The sequence below is a fragment of the Sturnus vulgaris genome, chromosome 1 (assembly GCF_052056855.1).
Source record: "Sturnus vulgaris isolate bStuVul1 chromosome 1, bStuVul1.hap1, whole genome shotgun sequence".
NCBI classification, from domain to species: Eukaryota; Metazoa; Chordata; class Aves; order Passeriformes; family Sturnidae; genus Sturnus; species Sturnus vulgaris.
In genome coordinates, this window is record NC_142243.1 from 34,058,063 (window position 1) to 34,071,363 (window position 13,301).

General features: G+C 39.7%; 1 protein-coding gene across 2 annotated transcripts in view; it reads left to right on the forward strand.

The window, feature by feature from the left end:
- Positions 1–13,301, forward strand: part of CREB5 (cAMP responsive element binding protein 5) — a 257,254-nt gene that overhangs the window by 525 nt on the left and 243,428 nt on the right. The window contains exon 2 of one of the 2 annotated variants that reach the window (XM_014893990.2): positions 572–658. In XM_014893990.2, coding sequence (XP_014749476.1) covers positions 656–658 — 3 coding nt within the window. In that variant the 5' untranslated portion in view covers positions 572–655. Of the gene's footprint in view, positions 1–459; positions 659–13,301 lie in introns of those variants that run through there. The other variant, XM_088163530.1, reaches the window with a different exon arrangement.

Below are 13,301 nucleotides of genomic sequence, written 5' to 3' on the forward strand. Positions count from 1 at the left end.
GCGCGCTGCTTCCCGGGACGGGACGGGATGGGATGAGATGGGGCGGCCGCCGCGGAGCGCAGGCAGCACCTCGCTGGTGCAGCCCCGAGCGGAGCGGGCGGGCGGGCGGGCAGCTCCCGGCGGAGGCACGGCGGAGTCCCCGCGCCCACGGCGGGCTGGACGGCTCCAGCCTCAGCGTGCCCCGGCGGCACCCGGTGGTGACAGCTCGGCGGCGCGCTGCCTCGCCATCCTCTCTCCCCGCCGCCCCCAAAACTTCTGGATAAGTTTCGCGGCGGCGGCCGCGCTTCCCAGCGAGCCGGGAGCAGCCGCGGAGCGGTGCGCGGCCGCCTTCCCCGTGAGACACCCCGGGTGCCGGGCTGCTGCCGGCCCTTACGTCATGCTGCGGGCCGGTGCGGGGCTGATGCTCCGCTTCTGGTGCCCTCGGCTGCGGGGCGGGGGCGAGTGTTGACAAGGTCCCCTCTCTGCAGCCCTCCTCTCCCTTTACAGCCCCTCTACTCCGCTCATCGTCCCCCTCCCCAGCTCCGCTTCCCCCCGCTACTGTCCTCTCTTACAGGGGTCTCTCTCTCCCCAGCGAAGTTTTCAGGACGATAAGCGCTGCAGGAGTGTAAGGGGAATACTTGCTAAACTCTGCCTCCTCTATTATTTATGTCCGAGCATGGTGAGTGATCCTTCATCTCTAGGGCTCAATATAAGCTTTATAGTTGGAAAGAGAGAGGTTGTTTCAGAGATGGGGGCAGGAATAAAGGAAAATGAAATGTCCATATGTTGTTTGGTTTTTCTTTTTTTTTTTTTTTAAATCCAGACCGATATGAGAAGTGACTTAAGCAGCAAGATTAGAAGATTTCCATATATTATCAGTAAGAAACAGTGCTTAGCTAGATGAAATTGAAGCTTGAACAGAAGAATAGTAATTACTGTGAAGCATCTTACTTGGGCTTTCCTTGAGACTGCAGTATTTAGAGAAAGATTCACCCACTGGTGTGGACCAGACTTTTCCTTGTCTGGCCATTTGGACAAGCAGCAGTGCGTCAAGGAACAGTGGTGTAGGAAAACTTTCTTGTAAGATATATGCAGGGATAATCCAGAAACTGGACTGAAAGAAAACTGAGAGGTGGAAAGTGAGAGCTGAATGCAAAAACGTAGCGTAATTTGTGGGAATTTTGCTGAAGGAAGTATGCTTCCATAAGGGTACAGTTTATTTTCAGTATAAAAGTGTACAGTGGTGAAAGTCCCCGCTCAGTGTTTTGTAACTTTCATGTGGCGAATGAGGTTGTCGGTCTGAAAAGCTGGAAATTCTTAATAAAAAATGGCTAAACTCCTTATTTGTGACTCCTTAATCCTAAAGGGAGCTGTACAGGTCGCAAAGCACTAGGGAAAAGTGTGATTAATGATCGGTGATTAGTGATAAGTGATTAGTGGTTTTATTCAAACTGTTACCTCTGACCAGAAGCACACATCAGAGGATTAACAGGCTCTTTAGATAAATGCTCATTAGTGGAAGGGGGAAAGCAAAGATAATAGGCGTGCACACAGGGACAACTTTCTAGGAAAATCATTCCTGTCTCTGGCATAATAAGCTCTATTAGTCGAAAGGCTCTTTAATTTAAAAGTTGCTTTTATCTTGTAAATCAAAGATGGATGCAGAAGTTTGCTGCGCTATTATAGCCTAAATTTTCCCATATCCACTAGATGTGGATTATCTCAGTAGTGATATTTTATTAAAAAAAACCCCACACCGCAATTGAATCTGTAAGAAACTGAACATTCCCAAGGGCTAAAGCCCTGCATCCCGAGGCATCTGCTCCCAAAGCCTGCTGCTGGCAGCTAACTAGATGGCGCAGTCCTGTTGTATGTGATTATACACTTCTGGGTTATGAACTTAGCAAGTAGCAGCTTGCTAGGTGTCCTTCAACACTTAAAACAAAGTTGATTCTGTGCTGGGTTGGAGGCTAGACAGTGCTATGAGTTTGTAGTCACATTTTCCACTTCAGTTAATCTAGGGAGTTAAAGGCTGCTGGAAAAATTAGTCTCATTTTCTGAAAGAGATGGTGAGAGAAAGAAGAAGAGAATGAGAGAGGGGCAAATAGCTACAGCCCGGGACATAACTCTTGATTGCACTGTTTTGTACTGCGTAAATGAAGTACAGTTCTGATGGCCCTAATTAATGAAGCCTGAAAACTCCTGGGAGTTTTTCCCCCAGCTATCACTGGCAAAGTTTTTTGGTTTTTTTTTTTTTTTTTTTTTTTTTTAATAAGTCACTAAAAAGAAGGAACAGTTGGTGAGGTGGTTAAACAAAACAACTTGGACCTGACTGTGCTTTACAGATTATGGTAAGGAGCCTGTTTTTATGATAACTAATCAGGGATTTTTCATTACTCTTAATTATACATTGCTTGGAAAAAGCTGATATCTACTGCTCTCAATAGATTTGGGGGTTCCTTTGTCCCATTAGCCTGCATGGGATTTATGTTTGGTTTCAACTGTGGAGATCATAAAAATTTCAAAACTTAAAAAAACCACTTGAGTGAAACAGGAAATAAAAATAATGAACTTATGGCATGTAAAAGAAATCGCTGTAATCTCCTATTGTTACATCTTTAATTGGAGACTCTTAGGTATAGTCAGGCTAATGCTTAAAATCAAAAAGTTTTGTAATAGCATATAAAAAAGGCAATAAGCGCTGTCTGCCAGTCTTGAATATTGGATGGCACTTTTCCAGGATTTAAAATTGCAATATTTTTTAAAGTTTACACATTTAGAACAAGCGGAAACCTTTTCCCCCTTCCAAAACACCCATTTATAGTTCAGCTTCAATTTATCACACTCCTGCTAATTTAACCCAGGGAATGTAAGGGGAAAGAAACCATGTATATACGTTTAAAGAAAAGATATAAGCGAGATTGTACATGTAATTTTATTTCTATCACCACTTAGCAGAATGACTTACACAGATAAAAAGTAATAGGCGCTTTTTAAATTTGATATTCACTTCCTCACACTGAGAATCTGAAATGTGCTGCAATCACATTTATCCTGTTCACTGCTGAGGAATCTTTCTGTAAGAGATCGTTGCTGTGAGAGCTAGAGTTCACTCTGGAGTTGATAAGAGAGAGGTAATCTCCCAGTGTCAGAAGGCAGCTTTTACATACTAAACCTTTCAGCTCTGTGTGGGCAGAATCTCTCTGAGCTCAGTAAGTCTTGCAGGATGATTTGAAACTGGGTTATTAACTTGTCTCCTTGTGGCCCTCTTCTAAAAACCTGTCTCTGTGCCCCTAATCAGGGTATGAGGATCTTAACTATTAGAAGAATTCTTGCAAGGTTGCTGTTGCTTTTAAAACAGTTCCTTTAGTCAAGGACTTTTCCTCTACTCTGTCATCCTGTGTCTCTAATTTCTGCCATTAGTTACTTTCCGGATTTCCTATAAACCTGTTGCTGTGAGGGTTTATACCCATGTTTATGTATTATTAGTTGTCTTTCAAGCTTAATTTTAATTACAGTGACCATCTTTCTTATAAGCTCTTTATTGTGGGAAAACTATTTCGGAACAAGATTTTACAATAAAAGAAGAGCAAAACTGTTTTTACTTCAAACATTTAAAAATTATTATTGAGGACCATGTGATTTATTATTGGAACAAACTGAGTTTTTCTCTCAAGGCCTGTGAACACTGATTTTTGTTGTAACTCATTACAGGAATACTTAGTAAATGCAGTTGCTGGAAAAGCAGATGTATAAAGCAACAAGTCTTTCAGTTCTGCTTCACAGGTCTAGGTGATTCTTTTGCTTTGATTCTATTTTGGTGGTCACATGCTAATCAAATTAGTAGGCAGACATATATAACTAAGCCAGCCTTTTTGGCTTAATCTTTCATGTAAACTCTTATTGATACAAACACATAGGAGTCCTAGTAGAAATATTTAAAATGTTTTGAGATTCTGTCAGTCGTAATTGCTAACTTCAGGGCCGATCACAGAGCTTGGTAGGTCACTCTGCAGTATCTCAAAACAATTCCTGTTGATTTGCCCTCTCTCTATGCTGCAAGCTATTCAACCCGTGTCCTCCCCCTCCACCCCCATCCCCCCTCATTTCTTGGTAAATTATCTCAGCAAATTATAATGCTCCAGAGCTTTTACGGCTCTAGGCTTAAAAAAGAACTTTTAGGGCTTTTGCATTTCTCTGCCTTGAGAAATTATCAAAGTTAATCACAAATTTAAAACAACAGTTTGGAATAAGAACTACAAAAATGTATTTTTTCCTCTTACCAAAAGTCATATTACTATGCTAATTTACAATTCTGAAGGTGTGGTATTCTCTGACACAGACAAAACAGTGATCTCAGACAATATGTTATCATGCTGTATTTTAACTTCAGCTACGTTATAGCAGTAAGTACAGAAATTAGCTTCCGTAGACTTGACATGTAAAAACAAAATTCTGTTATGGAAATACTTTTATGTTTTGGTTACACATGCAATCAAATAAATTATTTAAATAGTCTCAGGTATACATAACAAGCACAGCATAACATACATAAAATAATTGTTTTGGATATGTGATGAAAGGACTTGTTGAAGCAGATAAGCTCTTGTGTCTTTGTACACCCGCGGAGCTCTTGTGTTGGTTTTTGCACTGATTGTTTTGCTCCTATTATGGCTCAGGTTGATGGGGCAACCCTGAAACTCTACAATAATACTTAATCTACTGTTTTTCTCTAAGGTGTTATTTTAGTCTGTAATTAAACTTACCAAGAGTCAGCATTCCTTTACTAGCCGTTGCATGGGAAATGCAGGTGTTATTTGCCCCTTAGAGAGTTAAGAAAGGGTTGGTTGTATTGGTTTGTAGGTTTTTGGGTTGTGATATCAAATGCTATTTCATAAACACAAAGAGATTTTCCAAGGATTTTGCTGAAGGCTGTAGGATTTTCAAAGTAAAACACTGAAAGCTTACAACAATTTCCTTAGCTTAGAAGATGTTTTGCTTTTGGTTCTTGTTTCCGTCTTATACTTTTTTGAGAATTTGTTCAAGAAGTCGGTCCCACACACCACTCCAGAATAAATGCCTTGAAACACTGTCACCAGGAGTGTTTGTGTAGGTGTGTAGTTTTAAGAATCTCTTCCTTTGAGACAGTACATGTCACTGTCGTGCTGCCCTGACACATAAGGTGATTTTAAGGTGTGGGGTGCAGCCCTGCTTGGCCAGAGGACTCCAGTTTGTGAGTGATAAAAATGGCAACGTCTTTAGAAGAAGCCAGAAGGAATGAGATTTGAATTTAATTGGGAAATAATACTACAAATCCTCTCTCACCTTTGCCAGCAGATTCTGCTTTTCTTTAGCTCTGAATGTTTTCATTGCTCTTACTGGGATACTGAGACCTCTGCTAGCTCAGGAATTGGGCATGGTTTGATCTCACCTGCAGCTTTCTACCCTGCATAAACTCTACAAATAGTTTCTACTGCCTTTTTAACCTTTTCAGTGTTTTCTCAAGCAGCTTGCTTTTCTCTCATCTCAGCTTCTTCCCTTCCTAAAGGCCTTGTCTTTGGGTGCCACCACTCAGTGAACATTTCAATGCAGTTGAAATGTCTGGTCCCAGTCTCAGTATGTTTGTGTATTTTTAAGTTTTCTGTCCAGGGATGTACTGAGTTCGAACTAGTCATCCTTAAATACACTGCATAAAGTTTGTACAGAGATATGTAATTAATTTGGCCCATCTTTTCTCATTTAGAGGAAGCTGCCTTTATTGCTGTTTACTTTGTGGGCTTGAGCCTTATTTATTCTGTCATTGCATGTAAGGTAGCATTGTTCACCGCCACCTTTTCCTGAGCTGTTTGCAAGTACCCAGAAACTAATTTGTCTTTTCTGGGAAATGAACTTGGACCAGTGGCTCCTAGATCTAACATCTGATTTTTTTTTTTTTTTTTTCCTGCTGGTCTAATGTAAAGAATGCTAGTTAATCTGCTCAACACAGGGGGCTCTGTAGCACAATAAACAGCATCTGAAATTGGATTTGGGATGCGTTGTATAAGCAGCTATAACAGTAAGCAATAAACTGAGATGTTGCTGTACTGTATTACTCCCTCTCTTTTTTTTCTCCTTTTCTGTTCTTTAAATCTTTCATTTCCGGACTGCTGAAAATACTACCTGTAGAGTAATACTCTGTTTAAGTAAATGCTTCAAGGTATGGATGATGATATTAGTAGGTCACTTGGTCATGCACTGATGCTGCAAATCAGCTGCTAGTAATTCAGTCATGGCTGAACTAGTTTGCAGTCATTCCCAGTCCAAATATGCCTCTCACTTAACGTTTCAAAAAACTTTTATGCAACAGCAATGCTCTGTTACTAGGTGCAGAGCTTTAAGTTATGAGTGACCTCAAGTTGCACCAGAAGAAGTTTAGCTTGCATATTAGGAAAAATAATTTCTTCACTGAAAGGGTTGTCAAGCATTGGAATAGACTGCCTGGGGAAATGGTTGAGTCACCATCCCTGGAGATAACTACAAGATGTGTAGATGTGGCAGTTGGGGACATGGTTTTGTAGTGGATTTTGGCAGTGTTGGGTTAATGTCACAACTTAAGGGACTTTTCTAACTTAAATGGTTCCATGATTCTTTAATAGTAAATCATACCTCCATAGGTACTACTCAGAATTAACTTTAAAAAATTGGTTTGGTTTTATCTGCTTTTGGTTCTGGTCAAGTCAGTGAATGAGTTTATCACGATTTTTTTTAGGTGCTCTGCAGGAATTCCAAAGGTGGCCTGAGTGTGTGATGGCAAAGAGCCTGGAATTGTGCTTGTCCAGAAATGGCACTGGCTGTGTTAGAAATTTGGGCTTGCCAGTATCTTACTTACAGGAAACTTCTTTTCTTGGGATGGTTGTAAAATACAACCTGAAAAAACTCAAAGTGGAGCAATGGACTAGAAACAAATCATCATTTGCTTTTTTCAATACTACCTTTTTCCTATTGTTTAACTATTGTTTAACTTCATTACTGAATGAATGTTTTAGGAAGAAGAAATTCTGCTTAAGGGTTTGTGATAATTTCAATCATGACATCAACTTAATTTTTTTGTGACTTAGGAAAAAAGCTCATTTTGTTGGCAATGATTTGGGCAAGGGGGGAATGGCAGTTGCATATTTTTGTTAAAGATTGAAGAGATCAGGATCAACAGCTGTACAGACTTCCCTGATTTTTCCAGAGTGCACAAAATGAGGGAAGAGATTCTGTATTTAAAAACAAGTTACGGAATTTTCCATCTCTTCTTACTTCTGTATCCTTAAGTGTATCAGAGTAGCACTTAAAAGTTGTTTTATATCTGTTATTAAATAAGGCCAGTGTAAATTTCTTTTACTGGATGTGTGACAGAAAAGTATTTTAAAAAGGCAGTAGGAGAACAAAATGAGTGATTAAAACTTAAACCACTTTCTACAATTCCTGTACTGCCCTTTCATTCTTCAATGCTAGTAAAGCATGGACTCAGGCATGAAAATGGGTTAAATTCAAGTAATTGATGGTTTATCACAGAAAGTGAGAGAAAGCAGTAATTTAACTATTTTGATGAGAATCTTTAAAAGACAAGCTTCTGTAAATAATTTGCTATGAAAGTAGAAAGGATCAAAAGAGCCATGGGTTTTATGACTGGGTAAGTAGAATTACATTCTTGTGGATTTAAAAAATATCATAGTAGAGCCTAATTCTCCACTCACCCTGATACAAATCTGGAGCAACTCTATTGAAATCTGTGGAGTTACCAACTGCAATAATACTCATTGAGAAGAAAATTAGATTCACGGGGTCTATTCTGAACATAGCCTATCAGTTGTGCGCTGTGCAAATCCCATTATTAAAGTAATAGCCTTACATGTCACGTTAAGGACGGCTGTTTCCCCAAGATGAACATGTTTGCAGCTCTCCTCATCTTGTGGCTACTTTTTAAGGGGGCAGGGGGGATATTGAGAATACTTATTTTCTGCTCAATTAATATTCCTTCCGTGCACTCTCCTTCCTCTCACGCGCTTTATGTGTGGGTGCGCAGTCTGCACTCTCCATCATCTATCTGTCTGTGTCTCTTTGGCTGTGACAGTCACCACTCTGGCCTCAGGCTTGCACAACATAGATGAAAAGCCCACCAAGGTTTTCAGTTAAACATGACAGGATATAATTCTGCTCCTAAATATGATGTGCATTTTCGCCCTTAACGGCGCAGCTGTGAATTGGAAGTAACACCTTAGACTTCGGTTACATTTTATACGTGGAGGTTTTAGGTTTTCTTTTTAGTATTTGAAAAGAAAAAGGCGATAGAGGGTGAAAGAAGTGAGGAGGCAGGGTGGCTCGGCAGTTTTAATAAATTGGAGTATTTGTCTGCAGCACTGGAAAACAGCACCCAAGCCACTCAGGCATCTTGCATAGCTCCCAAGCTGGCCTGAGAGTCGCAACAAAGTCGTTGAGAAACGGGGGAAAAATACCATCACTGCCTGAGCTGCTGATTTTCTTTGTTAAACAGCAATAAACAGGGAATTTTGAGTAAAGAAAAACATTGCAAAGAGTGATCATAGACAGTGTCCGGTCTATGCCCAGCCCTAATCATGTACACTTACATGCTTCCGATTTTCTTTGTTTGGCCCAGCATATGTGGGGTCAGCTCTGTTTCTTTTGCAATTGGTCTAAATTGATTGACTTCTCTGAAACTGTGTGGAGTGAGGGTATGGCCCATGGTTGATTATTAATGGCACACAAAGGGCAACTTCTGTGTATATTCTTTTGTGAGAGGCTGTAACAAATGTTTTTAGGCCCTATAACCACTCTGGTGTGCAAAGTCTCTGGATCTTTAACAATCCAGAGGTTAATTTATAAGAAAAAAAAAATGAAACAAACCCACAACTATTATTTCATTGTGAAACATTTTTAAAAAGCACTATTTATGTAGGCCCTATATAAGCACACATTGTTTTATGTTCCTTCTGCTGGCTTTGCGTTTGACTAAACCATTATTCTCAGAGCACTGCTGTGCTGAGATCATCAGTGATGATGGTGTGAAAACAAACAAGTTTTAGCATGAGAAGCCACTATATAATTTGACAGGGAGGTTGTCAGCATCAAAACATCTACATTCATTTCATCTCTGGTCAAATCAAAATAAAAATTAGGTGGCTAATGGGAAAAAATATATTCTTAAGCGGAAGGGAAGGGGATTGGATCTAATTCTGCAAGGTGCTGTGTCAATCAAAAGTAGGACCAATCTCAGTTCCCACTGGGGTCAGTGGTTGCTGAGGGCACCCAAGGACTAGTGGCATTGGGCCCCTTTTCTCCAAAGTTTAGTAGAACTGCTGAGATGAAACTTAATTCTTCATTAATTCCAGCTGTTAACAAGTTACTGGGAGTAAAACTCTTTTTGTTAAAGATCAAGATATGCTTCAGCTCTTCCATAGTGAGCTAAAAAAGATATGTGCTCTAATTCCATAGCCTTCAAGGAGTCCTTCAACATGAAGAATTCTGCATATACCTTAATGTACAAAAATCCTGCTTCGGAGAAAAACATTTCTGGCCTCTGTTACATTACACAAAATGGGGAGTTTTATTCTTTTGAAAGTGACCTTTAATGTTATCAAGAATGATTTTGTATTTCCTAGTGTTAAGTTAAAAAGCTTTGGGACTAATTAATGTGTAGTCAAATAGGTGATGTGAAAAATAAACTATCAGCTATGTGCATGCCCCCCAACATTTTTTCTTTGTTCCTTAGCAAAAATTATAGTCGTCTGTTTTTAACAGAAACAGTTAAAGTCGATGGATCCCAGATGAGCCAACCAACTTAATAATACCCTAAAATTTAGGAGTTCCAGATAGTTTGTTTTACTGCTATGTGGTGGCCTTGCACTTGAACCTCTTAGTGGATTATCTAAATTGAGTGGAGCTTGCAGGATACACAAAACATTGCTCCCTCTGTAGCAGTCAGGATGCTACATGTTGTATTTTCTCTCGTGCTGTCTGATTCTATACGAATTTTCTTGCCAAAAAGATGCTATTCCAAAATATTGAGACAGCCTATTTCTAGGCTGTCAGTCTTCCAGTTTTCATTTCAGAGTTTTGAGTCAGTGTGCTGTCAGCCAAGAGCTTTTCAGCAGGCTGAAAGCTTTTAGGCGCAGAAGGAGCTTAGAAGAAATATTTTCAGCATTGTAATTAATTCTAAATTAATTTATGATGAGGACAGTAAGAGGCATTATGATGACTGTTTTATCACGCTAGTCATGAAAATAGATTTGATTTTCTTTTCAAATTTGAATTTTCTGTGTTGGTGTCAAATGGCTTAAATGTACTGAGGATGCCTTGCAAGTGAAGTGTCAGTTTGACATACTGGATGTGCAGAGCTCCTTGTTGAATCTCTTCTTTCGAGAGACAGCCTCCCTTGAACAGGGAAAAATGTGGCATTGGGAAGGCTGCTGAGCCATGTGGCCGTGTGACTGTGGCAATGAGACCTACCTTATGCCTCTCCCAACTAATAAAATTATAGTCACCAGAGTTCAGGTGCTTTCAGAAAGCCCAAGCAAGATTTCAAACAAATTTCTTACTTGGCTCCAGTGCTTAGAAAATACTGGACAGGAGAATGCCCACATCTAAATTTATAGAGAGGTATGTGCTCAGTAGGACCTGGAATGGGCAGGTATTGAACGGAGAACAGATTTTGTAGGGTTTTTTTTGTCAATTTTTTTGTAGCCTGACATCACAGAATTTTAAGAGCAAAATCAAGTCTGCAGTTTGGCGGCTGGTTTGTGCAGATAGACTCTTGTGTACATAGTAAATGATACACAGCAGTAAATCGTGTAGCTTATTGTTAGGGGAGAAAGAGGAAAAAGCAAGTGGTCCATGCCATGGAAATAACATTTTTGATAGAGGTTGGTTGTGAAAGAGTTAAATGAAAATCCAAACAGGAGTACTTTTTCAGCCTTTTATAATTCTTTGGATATCGCTCTCCTCACATACCTAGTGCTTTCCTACTAACCATCTTCAAAACATTGCTAAAAAAGCATCACCCTTTTGGTGATTAAAAACGGCCCACATTAAAATGCCAGCTATTTCTCCACCTAATGACCTACTCTTATCTGTGCTCTCAAGTATGGTGCATGTGAGATGGTCTGAGAAGTGGCAAGGTCCTGACAGAGCCTCTTGTCTCTTGCTAAGCCCCATATTTAGCACAGAGGGGATTTCCTTGCCGTTGTGTAGAGAAGACAGTTGGGCCACAGGGTTTTTTCTGCACCCCATCCAATCCTGAGTTAAATCAAGTAGCAGTTGCCAGGGGTTAAAGTCAGTGCCCTCTGAGCAGCCTCTTTGGAGGGGTGTACATCTGGACTTTGCAGCCAGGCAAGTGACATTTTTTGAGGGCAAAAATACTCACCAAAGACTTCCGCACAAAGAAATTTACTGAAAAGAATGGAGGCCTGAAAGTATTCACAGTTAAAAATCAAATTTTCTGAATAGCTTCAGTCAAAATAAAAGGGGAGAAAATTATGTGAAAAAGTCAAAATACTCTCTTTCAACATTTTTTTCAAACTGAGGTATGTCTTCTTTGAAAATTTCTTTATATTAAGGAAGACATAAGGCACTGCATCTTTCAGGTTTTTTTGTTTTTTTTTTTCTGATGAATAAGGTCTTTCAGGTTGATGCAAACACTTTCATGTTTATCTGCCTTCATTTGTCTGCTCTTGGCTTGGAAGGCTGGGGTCTCTTTATCTTTCTTATCCGAACACTACAGTTTTGTCCATACAAGACAAGGACAAGCTCCTGGAAAGTTGTGTTGTTTGAGAACTTCAAACAGATGGGTAGAGGCCTTTTGCTGGCCACATCTCCCAGATATTCCCTAAAACTTGGTCTGGTCTGATCTGACTGGAACATGGAAGATGATTGCCTTCCCTGGAGAGCATTGCAAAATCAATGTAATCATGGGACCAGAAAAAGATTGGCTGAAAGAAACCAAGTCTTTGTACAGCACCTTTGCTGTGAGTAAATTTAGGAGAGCCTGTCCTTTACTAAGAATACTTTCAGAAATACCTTGGACTTTTTTTGAATTAAATCATTGCATAACTGTTAAAATTCAGAAATTGGAATAAAAGGAGAAAGAGTTTTTTAGTTATGCTACTGGCTTAGGTTTTTAGGATCTTTTAAAAATATTTCTTTAAGGGAAATGTAGATGACTTAAATAATTTATCTTACTGGGAATAATCTGGTGAAAGTTCTGATTAATTTGAATATCTAAGGATGGATTAAAAGGGTGCTGGAGGAACAATTAATGTTTCCTAGGTATGACTTTTTAAATTTTTTTTTTCTTTGAGCAAATTAGCTTCTCATTTTTTATTAGGAGATATACTAGGCTAGGATTTGATGAGGAAGAAATTCTGGCTTATTCTAGTTGTGTGGAACTGCTTTTCTTAGATCATGTGTAGGATTTAATCTCCATGTGATGGCTCTTTAACTTGTCTTTTCAAGTGTGTGTTTTGGTGGTTTGATGGTATGTAGAACATTTCCTTCCTGTACTTCAGCGTTTCTAACCAAAATCTGAGTATGTTTGAAACTTTAGCTTATTCACACTTCCTAATCATAATCCCCTTGGTTTCCTTGTCAGCACCTTTGTGGTATTTCTCTGGACACCTCTATCTAATATCTCCAGAGGTTATTCTACAGGGTAACCTTTGACAAGATCTATTACTTACTACTTACTGCTTTTAGCAAGGTGAAAAGAGGTCAGTCTCTGTAAAAGGCAGGCATTATTAGAAGACTGCTGTAGAGTCTCTTGGTGGTTTGTCCATCTCTTCTAGCAACCCTGCAAATCAGTTCAGGCACCTCCTCCGTAGCACAAAGAAAATTACATTTATGACTGGATACGATCATATGTGGGTAATGCATGTCCTTGGCAAAGTGGCTCCTTTGTGCATTACAAAGCCCCAGGTGGTTTCTTTGTCAAGGTTGTAGCACATTGATGCACTCACTGAATCTGTGAGATTTTTGCTGTCAACTTCAAGGGTAACAGGATTTCAACCTGTTAGTTTTTGTACGATCCGTTTAATTGAACTTCATGGCCCATGCTAATGACGCTTGCTGCTGCAAGAGTTGAATTGATAATTTGGTTACCCCCTCCTGTCAGAGTTCAGGGTCTTCTAAATGAAGGTTGGTGTTGTCTGTTTCTTTAACCAAATTAAGATGCAAAAGCCACCTCTTTCTGATTTGAAAAACACAGATTGCAAAATCTCATTTTGCCAAAGAGTAACTACAAGATCATTTTGGCTGGCAATACAAAATCCCAGAAACAAGACAAA